The sequence below is a fragment of the Heliangelus exortis genome, chromosome 6 (assembly GCF_036169615.1).
Source record: "Heliangelus exortis chromosome 6, bHelExo1.hap1, whole genome shotgun sequence".
NCBI classification, from domain to species: domain Eukaryota; kingdom Metazoa; phylum Chordata; class Aves; order Apodiformes; family Trochilidae; genus Heliangelus; species Heliangelus exortis.
Window position 1 is genome coordinate 31,072,557 of NC_092427.1, and position 13,522 is coordinate 31,086,078.

General features: G+C 41.3%; 1 protein-coding gene across 1 annotated transcript in view; it reads left to right on the forward strand.

Annotated features, from left to right (window-relative positions):
* The first annotated feature begins 7,117 nt into the window (after positions 1–7,117).
* LY75 (lymphocyte antigen 75) overlaps positions 7,118–13,522 on the forward strand; it is a 46,656-nt gene continuing 40,251 nt past the window's right edge. The window contains exons 1-5 of the mRNA XM_071747558.1: positions 7,118–7,294; positions 9,580–9,954; positions 10,935–11,108; positions 11,386–11,550; positions 12,139–12,249. Coding sequence (XP_071603659.1) covers positions 7,210–7,294; positions 9,580–9,954; positions 10,935–11,108; positions 11,386–11,550; positions 12,139–12,249 — 910 coding nt within the window. The 5' untranslated portion in view covers positions 7,118–7,209. The remainder of the gene's footprint in view (positions 7,295–9,579; positions 9,955–10,934; positions 11,109–11,385; positions 11,551–12,138; positions 12,250–13,522) is intronic.

Here is a 13,522-nt window from a genome sequence, read left to right on the forward strand (position 1 = left end):
TGATGTAGGCTATGTTATATTTCAGTGCTGCAGTATTCAGACAACATGGAGTTTCCTGAAGTACAGGTTTGGTAGTATTTCCCACCTTCTTTGCCCATATGAGCTCTCTCAGCAAACTCTCTCTGGTCTTTGGGTCAGGCAGGCAGTCTGTACTCAGTACTACATATGCTTAAAGCTGGCGTTTTGGTCCACATGGATTCTGTGTCATCTGCTGGGTCCCTATTTTGTTCATGTGATTTTATTAAAAGATGTCACTAGTAACTTTCACTACCCCATCACCAGCCAGGGTGACTCATCTTTTCTATGTATTTTATGTCCTGGTACTGCGATACCCTGCAGATGGCTTGCATGTCATTATGTTTGAGTTAGATCAGGCATTTGATTTACCTCAATTTGGTAACTGGGATTTTGGCATTTGTGTAAAAGTATGTGTTGTTGCTGTGCTTGTTTCCTTCTTCATTTCCCATTTGAGAGGAGCTCCATTAGTTTTCCATTCCTTTTTTCTGCTCTCTGGCCTTTATTGCATTCCAAAGGCACAATTTGCCAATGGCACATTGAGCTGTGTGTGCCCTACACCTGCTCCCATTTCAGTTTGTAGCTTGATCAGTCACAGCCTTTCAATGCCAGCAGTTTAGCCCCAAATGAGTGCACCCTTTCCACACAGAATTTTATCTCAGAAGTGTTCCCAAGTCTAGATTGATCTGAAATTTTATTCTTTACATCATCTTCTCAGCTTCACATTGAAAGTTTACCCCTTTCTGGTCACACTTAGGGCAGTGGGGGTATTTTGGAGAGGGTATATTCATTGTGCCTTCAACAAGCTCAATTTTACCTCCAGAACATCATGTGAAATTCTAAGCCTCAGGCTCTTCCCCAGCACTTTTCGGGAGCTGTTCTTTTCATGTTTAAAGAAAGAAAAAAAACCTTTTTCATTTAAATGTATAACCTCTTCCACATGAATTAATTTTTATTTGCTTAAAAACATTTCCCAAATTATAACTGATGTTCTTTTAAACCATTCCTCCAAACTACGGGGTTTTTTGCAACAAATATAACGTGGTACAAAACATCATCTGAGGTTCCAGCTCCCACAATCATACTTTGAGTAATAATCTTACGCTGGCACAGTGACAACAGAAACAGCTTCTTAGGAGGCTGAGCACATTAACACTGCCAGTACAGCTATTACATTGAGGCAAAATTTCCATTAAAACTGCACAGTACAGGTGTCAGAGACCCTCTTAAAAAGTGTTACAAAAAAGTATCATATACCACTTAATTTATGGTTGTAAGCAGTTTTCTTAATGTTAAATTACTGCTTGTATTATTTTGTTGATGTTTGAGGAGCATGCTGAGATCCCAGCAGGAGTCAAAGCCAAACCAATGCACAAAGACATTCCCTGCTATCAAAGAGAAAGATGCAGGGTAGATGTGTCTATACTCCTTTCTTCGTCTTATTTCTCAAACCTGTTTCTAGTATTTCAGTTGCCCTTGTCAGATCTAAGTTTGAATACACAGTAGGACAGAGCAGGAAGCAGAACTTCAGAAGTTGGCACCGTCACATTGGAGTAAAAAAGAAGATTGGAATTAGAATAAACGTTTGTAATGCCTTTTAGTATTTCTGGAAGTTACCTACTGTGTTTCTGTTCTGTGGAAGAAAAAGAACAGTCTCTGAAGTGCTATAATAATATCTAGCCTATTTATTATGAATTATGACACTTTAAGAGAGTCAAATGTAATGATCCCTAACAATAATAAACCCTTCAGATGTAACTAAACACTCAGAACCTTGGGATCTGTGCCAAAGAGTTACATAGAGATTGCTAAAGATATGCAAGATATAAGTAAAATTTCAACTGAGAGACTGTATGACTTCACCTTAAGTTTACTGTGCAATACGACAGTTTTGTAATGTGCTAAAAAGTTAGGTTGCTGAAAAGGAAATCTAAAGCAACAGAGAAAAGCCATTTTCCTTTGTGTTCCTTTTTTTGCTAAAAGTGAAATCTTTCAAGTTTAGCAATAATTGTCCTCACCCTTCAGTTAAAAAAGCAAGCTAGCAAATAAACCAGTACTCTAGGTGGGAGTAGGGGGGAGAATGGACACAGTACTCAGAGCAGAGAGGGAGAAACACCTCTATTGACTTGCTGGCCACCCTTCCCTTCTTTTGATGCAGCCTAGCATAAGGTTGGCCTTCTGGACTACAAGCACACACTGCCAGCTGATGTTGAGCTGCTTGTCAACCATCACCCTCAAGTCCTTCTCAGAACTGTCTTCAACCCAATCACCACCCAACCTGTATTTCTGTTTGGAATTGCCCCAACCCAAGTGCAGAACCTTGTACTTGGCCTTGTTGAACTTCTTGTAGTTTGCATGAATCCACCTCTCAAACCTGTCGAGATCTGTCTGTATGGCATTCCTTCTATCCAGCATGTCACCATGCAGTTTGGTGTCATCAGCAAACTTGCTGAAGGTGTACTTGATTCCACTGTCCATGTCTCCAGCAAAGATGTTAAACAGCACTGTTTAAGTACCAATGCTTGAGGAACACCACATGTGACTGGTCTCCATTTTGACATTGAGCCATTGACCACAGTTCTTTGAGTGCAGCCATCCAGCCAGTTCCTTATCCACTGAGTGGTCTATCCATCAAATCCATATTGTTCCAGCTTAGATACCAGAATGCAATAGTGTTGAACACTTTGCACAAGTCCAGGTGGATGATGTCAGTTGCTTTCCCTGTGTCCACCGACCCAGTGTCTTGGTTGGGTTTTTTTGTTTGTTTGGTCAGTTTTGGCTTGTTTCTGTAAGAGTATTGCAAGCATCGATTTTGCAAGGTGGAAAAAGTAATAGACAGCTCGTGTTGCATGTTCAGATGTCGCAGGTTCAAAGTCACAGAGAGCAGGGAAGAGCAGAAATTATTATCTCCAAAGCCTCTTCTTACTCTTGGGAGATGCTGGAGAGTAGCAAATCATCTTCCAGCATTCCCTTTGTGCTAACTGGCATGTGCATGCACTGAACCTAGCCAGAAAAACTGGATTACAGTGTGTTGATTATTGTAAAAGAAGGAGGAAGTTTGCTCATGCAGAGTATCTATTTCATGTAGTGAGCAGAAGGGAGATGGGGTGGAGATTTATGGATAGATAGGTGTTGACCCTTTCTGCAGGTAATGCTATTGTTATAAACATATGGGCATAAAAGCAAAGAAATTATCTGTTAATGAGCAAGGAAGAAGACTCTTAGTCATGAAGTTGGCACCTCAAAAGGATTTTTGATTGGAAAGGCAAAGTAATCTCTTTGGAAGCAAGAGGAAGGCTGATGCGCATTATTGTCAGCTCTGTGGTTATGTCCCTCATCTCTCTGAAATTCTGTGTTTGCTTATCTCTGTTGGAATAGTTGAAGTCTGCTCTGCTATTAGTGCTGCTTTGCTATGTGCAGTAGTTATTCATGGGGATGTGATAACATTTGTGATTTGCAATACAGAAATTGTTCACTAATTATGCTGTGAGTAATGCTGCTGTGCAGCTCATATCGAGTGCAGAAGTCTCATAGATAAAGCTAGGGTAAATTCCTTAAGAAGTAGGCTTTGGTATTGTTATAATTTTGATAAGCTTTGGTACAAACCTACTGTTTTAATTCACAAAAAATTGTCAGAGTCCATAGGTTATCACGACAGACACTGATTTTGTTCCTTTCATGCACTGTTCTTTCAAAAATTTTTCTTTTCAATTTTTTTTTTAATTTTTTTTTTAATCTGTCATGATTAGAACACTAATGACAAGGAAGCCAAGAGTCTCCCACAGGAAAGATTGCTTTGGTTGAAGGATCAGCAAAGTCAGCAGATAAAAGGCTGTTAGAGATACTGCCTTTGGAAGCTGGCTCTCCTAGGAAGAGATGTGTGGAAACTTCATCTCTTTAGGCACAAGAAAGATACTGGAAGAGGAGAGGAACAAGATGGCTTTCCTAGTTCTACTCTCCAGCTGCATGCCAACTGCATGTAGCAGTCTTATGCAGAACTAATACCAGAACTAGTGCCAGTTGTATAAATGTGCACCATCTCTTCAGGGAAATATAAGCACGTTGACCCAGGTGAGGAGCTGGCAGTCTGAAAGTTACTGGTGGCAACTGGTAGTCCTGTAATGGACACAGGGACAGTTTTTTCTAAGTAGGTTGTGTGGATTTCTGGTTGAGCTCTTGGGATACAAGATTATCAAAGGATATTTTTCAGCACTCATTTCAGGTATTTTTCAGCTACTCATGTAGCACTGGTCTCCGTGTCAATGTGTCCTGCAAAGATCAGTGTTGTCAAAGAGTATTTCTCCCTATACAGATTGCCAGGTAGCCTGACAGTTCTTTGCCTTAGTAGGGGACTGTGGGGCATCAGAGTGCACAAAATTTGGTTAGCCACAGAGACACTTTGCAAGTCCACTGAAGGGTTAATAAACACGTTAGGTTTTAATTGATCATTTCCAGACCACAAAACATTGTAACTAACTTTTTTTAATCTTAGTAAAAGACAAAGGGGAAAAAAAATCCAAAACAAAACAACAAAATAAAACAACAACAAAAAAAACCAACCACAAAATCAAGCAATAATTGTGCTCAGGCTTTTTAAAAAATTCTTGATATAAAGATACAGCAGTACATGTTTTCATGTGATTTTCTATATAGCCTCTTATTTTTTAAATTTCTGTCATCAAAACACTGACTTCTTGTTTTGTGCATAAAGCACTTTAACAAAGGAATTGCATAGGTGTGATGTATGTGCTGCCTGCTGCTTGGCTTGGGGCTGAGAGAAGTGATGTATGTTGGTGGACTCACCATTTTGGGAAATACCCAAAAATGGGTATTTCCTCTTACAGAGGACTGACTTTTAGCATAGGGCATGCACATGCACACAAAGCTGAAACTAAGAAACACCACTGCAAACAGTGATCTCTCCTATCCTTGGGCAGTTTTAAATTTTTGAATCAGCATCAGGGCCTAATCCTGTGTGATCCAGCATGGCATTTTATAAATAGGTTCACAAAAAGGAACCTCAGCTTGCAAGTGCACATTGGAGACCATATGTTTTATATGTTAAGGTACTTTAAGAGAACCTCCCCTCTATCAATACACCTATTTGCTGATACATGTTCGGTAAATAGGATGCAGTTAATTTCAGACTTTCTGGTGTATGCTCAATAAATAAGCACTGCATGCTATTAATTTCAAAGTTGAACTTTCTGATACTCTCCATACCAAAACTGGGACAGTGAGTTATTACACTGAAAATAGCATAAATGTGGAAAATGTTCATGGAGATGCAGGATTCACACCTCCTGCTTCTTATTATGATGTTTTATTTAAAAAGAGATACACCATCCCACCACATATTTAATTTTAGTTTCAATAGCTTGCTTTTGTATCAGGCTCATCAGTAGGGAATTTCTGCCTCCCACTCTTTGCGTGGAGGATTTAAAGCTTTGCTCTTCCACAAAATGAACCATTTCTGGTAGCACAGCTTTGATTTTGCTGCAGCTATGGACCCCTCTCTGTCTGAACCCGATTTCTGATTTTTCAAGCAGCTCCTGCCTTGGCAGCCAGGTCTTGGTCTGTGGTTTCCAGCAGGAGAGAACATTTGCTCACTTACAGATGCCTGGTTTTGTTCACTGTCTTTCCACTCAACTCCCAGCCTGGCACACCCTCAATTCCTGTGTTCCCCTTATGCCCAGATACCTACATGATGGGTACAGTTGAACTGCATAATACAGACTGCAAGTGGCACTCCCCATCTTTAAGAAAATCTAGTATTTCCTTCCCTGAATGCCTACTCCTCCAAGTACAATAAAAATAGATTTTCCTTGCCAAAAGTTTTTCTTCTTGTGACTTCACAACTGCTTTCTTGCAGAGCAATACAGCTTTTCCAGGTCAGTACAGAATCACCCAATGTGCAGCTATAAACAGACATGATTTTATTTTACAAACTTACCATCAGTTTCCCTTTCTCTTTTCCTCATTCAGGTGACCTGATTCTCCATGTCTTTGTGTTATTATTTTTGATTTCTGTAACTTCCTGTAGCCAGCATCATCATTCTCTCAGCAACGGTGTTTTCAGCTGCTCCCAATCATCCCCTCCTCCCTCTTTCCTGGCAGAAAAAGATCAGATAATTTCAATTTCAGCTGCTAGCTACCAGAAAACTCTTAGAAAGTATGGCAAGGTTTCCTGGCCCACTTCTCTTGCCTCTCCAGCTTCACAAAGGTCCAGGTGACCACCGTGCACAAATATGGGAGGGATATGACACCTGACCATGGGGGTCCCCATGGTGGTGAGGGCTGTGGACCCTAGCCAGGCACCTGCTGCCAGTGACCCTGACACAAAGCATGGGCTCTGCACAAAAGGCCCCATGGGTGACACCAGGCTACCCTTGGCCAGCTCCTCAGCAGGGCAGAGACACCTTGGCCCCTGCCCTGTGGGACTGGCCACGTGTCTCACCACTTGGGCCCTGCCCTGGGAATGGCAGTGTGGCCCTCACGTGGCCCTGCAGATAGAGGGGGATGAGGGTCACAAGGTAACTTTTAGAAATGTGTTATTTGAGCTATTTGTATGTATCTTACTTTGGTGTCTGCTATTATTTGTTAATTTTGGTTTATATTCTCTCCACTTTTTGATTTTCTTCACTTCTTCAGCACTTTCACTTTCTTTCCCAACTGAACTTCTAAAATACTTTCATTTATTTATTTAACTACATCATTGCAATAATCAGGTCTGCTTTCCTATTTTTCTGTTTATTGTTGTTGTTATTTTTGTCTTTATTCTCTTTATTATTATTCCTCCTTATCTTTTCCTCATTTTTTTCTTCTTCTGCTTTCCTTTCACTTTTCCTGTTTACCTTTTTTCTTTCCTCTGTTCATTTTGCTTTCACTTTGCCCACGTTTTCCTCACCTTTTTTTTTTTTCCCCACTTGCGATTACCTTCCCTGTGCTTCACTCCCCTCATCCCTACTCCAGCTCCAGCCGGGACCGGTCCTTCCCCTCCGCCTCGACCCAGCCCCGCCCCGCCGCTCTCCGCAAACTCGGGGCCGCTCCTCTCCTAGCAACAAGTGACGCTCCCCGGGCCGGGCCAATCCTGTCTCCTGCTCGCTGTCCGGGACAGCCGGCGGCGGCCGAGACGCTCCAGCAGAGCGAGCCCGGCCGCGCGCCCGCTCCGCGCAGCCTGCGCGCCGCGGAGGGATGGCCCGGCCGGCGGGGCTCTGCCTGGCCGCCTGTGGCCTCGCCTGGCTCCTCGTCTGCTGCGCGGCCCGCCGGGACCCCTCAGGTAAACCGGGCGCCACACCTTGGGGAGGGGAGCAGGCGCTGCGCGAGTGCGCTGCGGCGCAAGGGGCGCGGAAGGCTCTTTTCTGACCCCGCGGGAGCCGGGGATAGGGAAATGCGGAGCGGGGAGATGAGGGGCCCTTTCGCCCCGACGGTTCCCGACACCTCGAGGGGTTGCGTTGGTTGGCAAAGTCCAACTGCGTTGAAACAACGTGGGAAACTTACAAGGAGGAGCGGAAAAAGAAGGAAAAAGAAGCTCCGAACCTCCCTCCCGGCCCGTGCGCTCCGGCGGGGGTGTCGGGAAACCGGCAGCTCTCCCGCCGCCCCCGGGTGCCACATTCCCGGTACCCCGAGCTGGGGCAGCGCCGGGCTGGCGGCGCGGTGGGGTGCGGCGCGGTGCGGGGAAGGGAACGAGGAGAGGCCTTTGGCCTGTTACCTTGAGAGGAGAAATAACCCGAGCTCCGGCAGGTCCCCTGCGGGGCCCGCGTCCAGCCGACCCGTTTATTCGCAGCTTTATGGTGGGAGGGGCCGGAGGTTGCCCGAGCCGGGCTTGGAGCAGGTGGGAAAGTTTCACGTCGAGCAAAATCTTGCGTGCCAAAGCGGCCAGCGGGGTGAGAGCTGCTGGGAAACAGGTTCAGCTTCTCGCTATGAAGTTGCACCTCACACATTATTGAATCCTTTGACAGTAACAGTCTCAGATTTGTAGCTGAAGATGTCAAGGCTGAAACTTTGTAGCAAGAGTGTTGGAGTAACTGAGCGCTGGTACTAATGCGTTGCAGTGCAGGGGGATTTGGTGAGGCAGTATCGGCATTTTTTCTCGGGAAGTTTTGAAAAAGGGATTTTTGTCTTGATGTCAGAGTGAGAATTGTGTGAGAAGAAGTGAAAGGAGAATGAGAAACAGGAAGAATTGAGAAGAGGCTGAGAACATGTCATAAGAAATTGAAAAGAAGAAGAAAGTCGAGAGGCAAGAATAAAAAGCAAAAGGCAGCTACTGTGGTGAAAAAGCACAGGGTAAAATGATATGACAAAGGCAGATTTGTTTGTTAAAATGTCTTATTTAGTTAATAGAGAGCACGGAAAAGGTGTTTGGTTAAAATGTGCTGTGTAGAAAAAGTCACTCCAGTAAGTTGGCTAACTTAGAGATTCTTCTTTACAGTTTGATGACTTCAATACTATTTAGAAACTATTTGGCACTTGAACAGTGGAAAATTCATGAGTATACTGGGAAGTAGTGGTAAAATTCACTGTATAACAACACTGAATATTTTCCTTGCTCTTCAGCCAAACCTATTATTAAGTCATATTTAAAAAAACACAGTAGGAATGTGATTGACAGTGCATTACTATTAAAGACAAAACACTACTCAGCAGATTCCTTATTTAAACAGCAGAGTAATAGCTTTGCTGGTCTGGGACAGCCAAGGTCCATTTCAGCCTGGTTAGTCAAAGCTTCATGCTGTGGGGCCAAAAATGTAGTTTTAGGGCATTTTTTTTCTTGGTTAGCTCAAAACTACTGTTACTTGTCATCGAGATGTTCTTCACCTGGCAGAGGTGTCACTTTGTGTCCACAGTGTGATCTGTATCTTTTTAAGGTTATATAAAATGCTCTGTCAACTTTCTTTTTTTTTTTTTTTTTTTTTTTTTTCCCTGAAAATGGAACTAGATTTCCCGTATTATTTTGAAAATTATACTTTTAATTTTTGTGTGGTGTCTTTTGTGAGATCTTCATTCTAAAAGTCTCCCAAAGTAGTGCCAGTTATTTTAGTAATACTGCAGCTGCACTCAAACTGGTTCACATATGAGCCTATCATTCTGTGTATCATAAAGAGTTTTGTTTTTTTTTTTAAATGCTTACTGAAGATTATTAACTAATTATGTTTTATGGTGCCTTCTGTGTGTCAAAGCATTTGCAGATGCAGAGGCATAAAGACAAGAGTCTTTTCCTAGTAAGCTTGCAAATTTTTTGACGTTGATCCAATCAGCACATGTTAAAATTAAAGGAAGAATTCTCATTGATAGGATTTTACTTTGAAAGCAGAGCAATTTTATTTTCCCTCATTTTATGATGACTTTAAAAGAGATTTATTTTTTTTTTCCCAGAAGCAAAGAGCAGGAAAATGTACTTAAAGTGGCACATACAGAAGATAATGGCCTATGATATACAAACAAGAGATGCTATACTTTTCTGGTAGCCTGTCTCAGAATGTGATTATACTTCTAAAAATTAATGCCCCGTGAAAGTGATACTGAATCATACTCTTATGTGGACATTTGTTTGTTCTTTTACAGGCAGCAGTACTTTTACCATACGCCATGACACACTCAACAAGTGCATACAAGTTAAAAACTCACGGATAGTGATAGATGACTGCAAGGAGACAAGTGAAACTTTATGGAAATGGGTATCCCAGAATCGCCTCTTTCATTTGGGATCCAAGCAGTGCCTGGGACTTGATATATTCACCAAAGCGCTGTCTCGATTGAAAATGGTCGATTGTAACTCAGAACTAATGCTGTGGTGGCGATGTGCTGATGCTTCTATCTTTGGTGCATCTCAGTACAAAGTGACTGTCAAGAGTACTTATGTAACTGCAAGCATAAATGCAACTGACCAGTGGAGAAGCAACAGTTCTTCTGATGATATATGTCAGTATCCTTACCATGGTAAGTTGGCACAGGGGTTTGGAGGATTTTTTGTTTGTTTGTTTGTTAAGGGCTTGTTGCTGTATGCCTGTGCCAATAAATTCTTAAAATTAGTAGTATGAAAAGACTGATCAGTAAAGCAGGATAATGTTTTGCTCCACAGAGATATTGATATTAATGAATGAAACTTTAACTGGTTTTAATAAAAGCAGTTAATAAAAGTAAATATGCACAACTGCAGAGGTTGTGTTGCTAAGTGGCGTTTTTAGCACATTTAAATCCTTTCTCATATATTTTATTGAGATCCTATTTAATTATAAAATACCAACCACCTTCTATCAGAACTGTCCTCTTCACAGTGATGGGAATTTTGCTGTTAGCTCAAAGAAGTGCAGGATTTGAGGATATTTTCTTTGCTGGTAGGCTGTAAAGTCAAATTCAGTGCATGCCACTGGCTTGTGCTTGTTGGACTGTCTAGAACCACCCATTTGCTTTGCTCTGGTAGTCTATTCACTTGCCTGTGAATCCAGTCTCATCTAAAATCTCATGCTTGCTGGACGAAGTGGTGAAAACTTGCTTTACCATATTTAAGAACAGAATTTTCTTTGCATTTAACAGTGGCCAGTCTGGAGAACCTATTAGGTTCCAGTTTGGAATGTGTTCCTTCTGTGTGTGTTGATTTCTAGACCCCTGTTCCATAGTACTCTGTGCAAACCACCTGCGTTTCACCTTAGCTTACCAGCAAGGGGGAAACAAGTTTCTGTTGTGTTATGACCTACTCTGAAGTACAAGTACAGAAAAATATTTTCCTCTCATTTCTTTCAGTTCTGGCATTGCTACGTATTATCTGTAATAACAAGGTACAGTGTTTTAAGTCCACAAGTGAGATTTGCATGCTTTTAAGTTAACTATGTCTATACAAGCAGTTAACTATGCTTTGCTGTTCTTTCCTTCCCTAGAAAACTTGTTCCTACTTCTTTTTTTTTTTTTTTTTCCTGCAGAGGTTTATACCAAAGATGGGAACTCCTATGGAAAACCCTGTGAGTTCCCCTTTCTTTATAATAAGACGTGGCATCATGACTGCATCCAGGATGGAACACATGTGGGTGGGAAATGGTGTGCCACATCAGAAGATTATACTCATGATGGAAAATGGGGAATCTGCTTACAACCAGGCATGTTTGGTTTCTAAATGGACATCTTAAAAGTGTTCTGTCGCTTTATGTATGTACGGCTCCACCTTGGTGTAGCACGATGCTGTTCAGCTGGGTAAAAGCCAGTCCCTTTTCTATTGCTATGTTGACAGGATAATCAGCACATGCTTAGACTGCAGTATATGTGATATGCAATATAAAAATCAATAGACCTTCAGTATTACAATTTTTCTTTTGAACATTTCATAATGTTTCTGTATATTTGTGGTTACAAATACCTTCTGCTTCCTTTAAACAGAGAATGGTTGTCATGATACCTGGGAACATGATCCAGGGTCTGAAAGTTGCTACCAGTTTAATACACAGTCGGCTCTTTCTTGGAAGGAAGCTTATATTTCATGTCAAAGACAAGGGGGAAATTTGCTTAGCATCCAAGATGCTTCTGAATTAAGTTACATACAAGGTAGGTGTAGTTATTCACATATGAATATCAGGAAAGCTTGACAAATTAACACAAAGTGAAGACCACATTTTAATTTCTGTCTTGAAATTATGGGTTAAAACTTAATTGTACTTAAAATGCATTGATGCTTTCATTTGTGTATCAAAAACAACTCCTAGATCTCACTTTAGAGTTGTTGTTTTCAATTTATCTGTGTGACTTCACTGCAGTAGCTAGCTGTGGCTCGTAATTATAATGAGGGGTCTCCCCAGAATATCCAATATGGGGCAGAGCTGCAGTTGGTGTTTTAGCAGCATGATTCCTACTTTTTGTCATGTAATCACCCTCACTGATGTTCAGGCCTGGTCTGAAGGAATTATCAGTTTACTGATGGAAAAAGAAAAGCAAAGGACAAACATCTTGAAGGTATTTTAGAGGGTGAATTCCTCAGTTCAAGAAAGTTTGCATGTCCAGTTAAAGTAGCAATCTTTCTTTCCTCAAATGCATGCTCTTTCAGATGACGTTTTTAATTTAAAGGAGACAAATGAAAGATGAACATTTCATACTAATTGTTTCTTTAAAAATAAATTAAATCAAATCTATCTCCAGCTAAGGATGACATTGCTGAGATCTTTTGGATTGGCTTAAATCAGCTGGATGTTTCTGGAGGTTGGCAGTGGTCAGATCACAAACCTTTGAATTTTCTCAACTGGCATCCAGGTAATATTTCTGGTGTTTACAACACAAACTAGTATCATGCCTTGCTGCCTTTTTTTTTTTTTTTCCCTTCTTCATTGAACTTCATCCAAACAATCATTTTTGTTCCAATTCTGTTAAAAGTTTGAAGCATCTTTTCCTTCTAGCCCATGAATCTTTCTGTGCTTGTTTAATATTTTGGATGATTAGGTTAATAAATGTCTAAAAAAGTAAAACTTAAATAGTATCTTTGAGGTCCATTGTGGTAAAGACTCTGCAGCTTCCTTAGCTGCTACATTTCTCCTCCAAGTGACAGAATGGCATTAACTTGTGTTATTAAACTTCAAGGTTGCTTAAATTTGTTTCAAGGTGAAGATGAAAGAAGTATAAACTCTTTTTAAATTACTCCCAAGTTCCTAGTAGAATTAGTGAGAGTCTTGTTTGGAATTTTCAGCATGTATTTGCAATATTCTCCCAAGTATGCCTTGGAGGTATATATATGAGAATCTTGGGAAGAATAATAATCAGAACTACTAGCAAAGTGCTGCACCATGAATTCTGTGAAAGAGAAGAAGTGGGTTTTGTTACTTATTTGAAAGCTTTACTAAGAAATTTTTGTGAGTTTTTTCAAATGTTGTCTTTTGGACAGGTTAAGGACTTTTCTGCTGCTTACACTGTTGGCTGCGCCTTTCTGAAACTGTGATGACACAATAGAACTATAATGCAGAGCTAGAGACTGGACTATCCCAAGTTCCAGTGGCATAATTTAGTCTGCAGTCATGGTAGGCATACTAATGCCTACCCCTCTTGTGAGAAACAGTTTCTGGGGTCTAACAGGAGTTTTGCATGCTGCAAGTTGTTCCAGCTACTTCTCATCCTTTCACTGTGCACCTCTAAAGAGAGCCTGGCCATGTTTCTCTTGTACTGTCCCATGAAAAACTAAGATTTAGCCTGAGGGTTTTCCACTTGAAACTGAATGAACTTGTGCAGGAGGAGCTGGGGTGGTCTGTGAATGACACAGCTCAGGTTTGCACTCAAGAAGTGGGGCTCAAAGAAAGAGAAACCCAAAAAGTAACATTGGAAAGGGGCTCCAAGGGAAACCATGGTTTGCACAGAGTTTTGTTTTGTGATATTTTTAGTTTGGGGCCTTATCTCAGGTAGCTGTTTAGTTAAGGGTTATGATTAGAATAATGAAAAAGAGCGCAGAGCTGTGTTTGGAGTGGCTCTAGAAAAGGTCTGCCAAAGGAAACTGAAGGCTGTAAAAAATGTTGTCCCCGAAGATATTTCTACTCTGGTA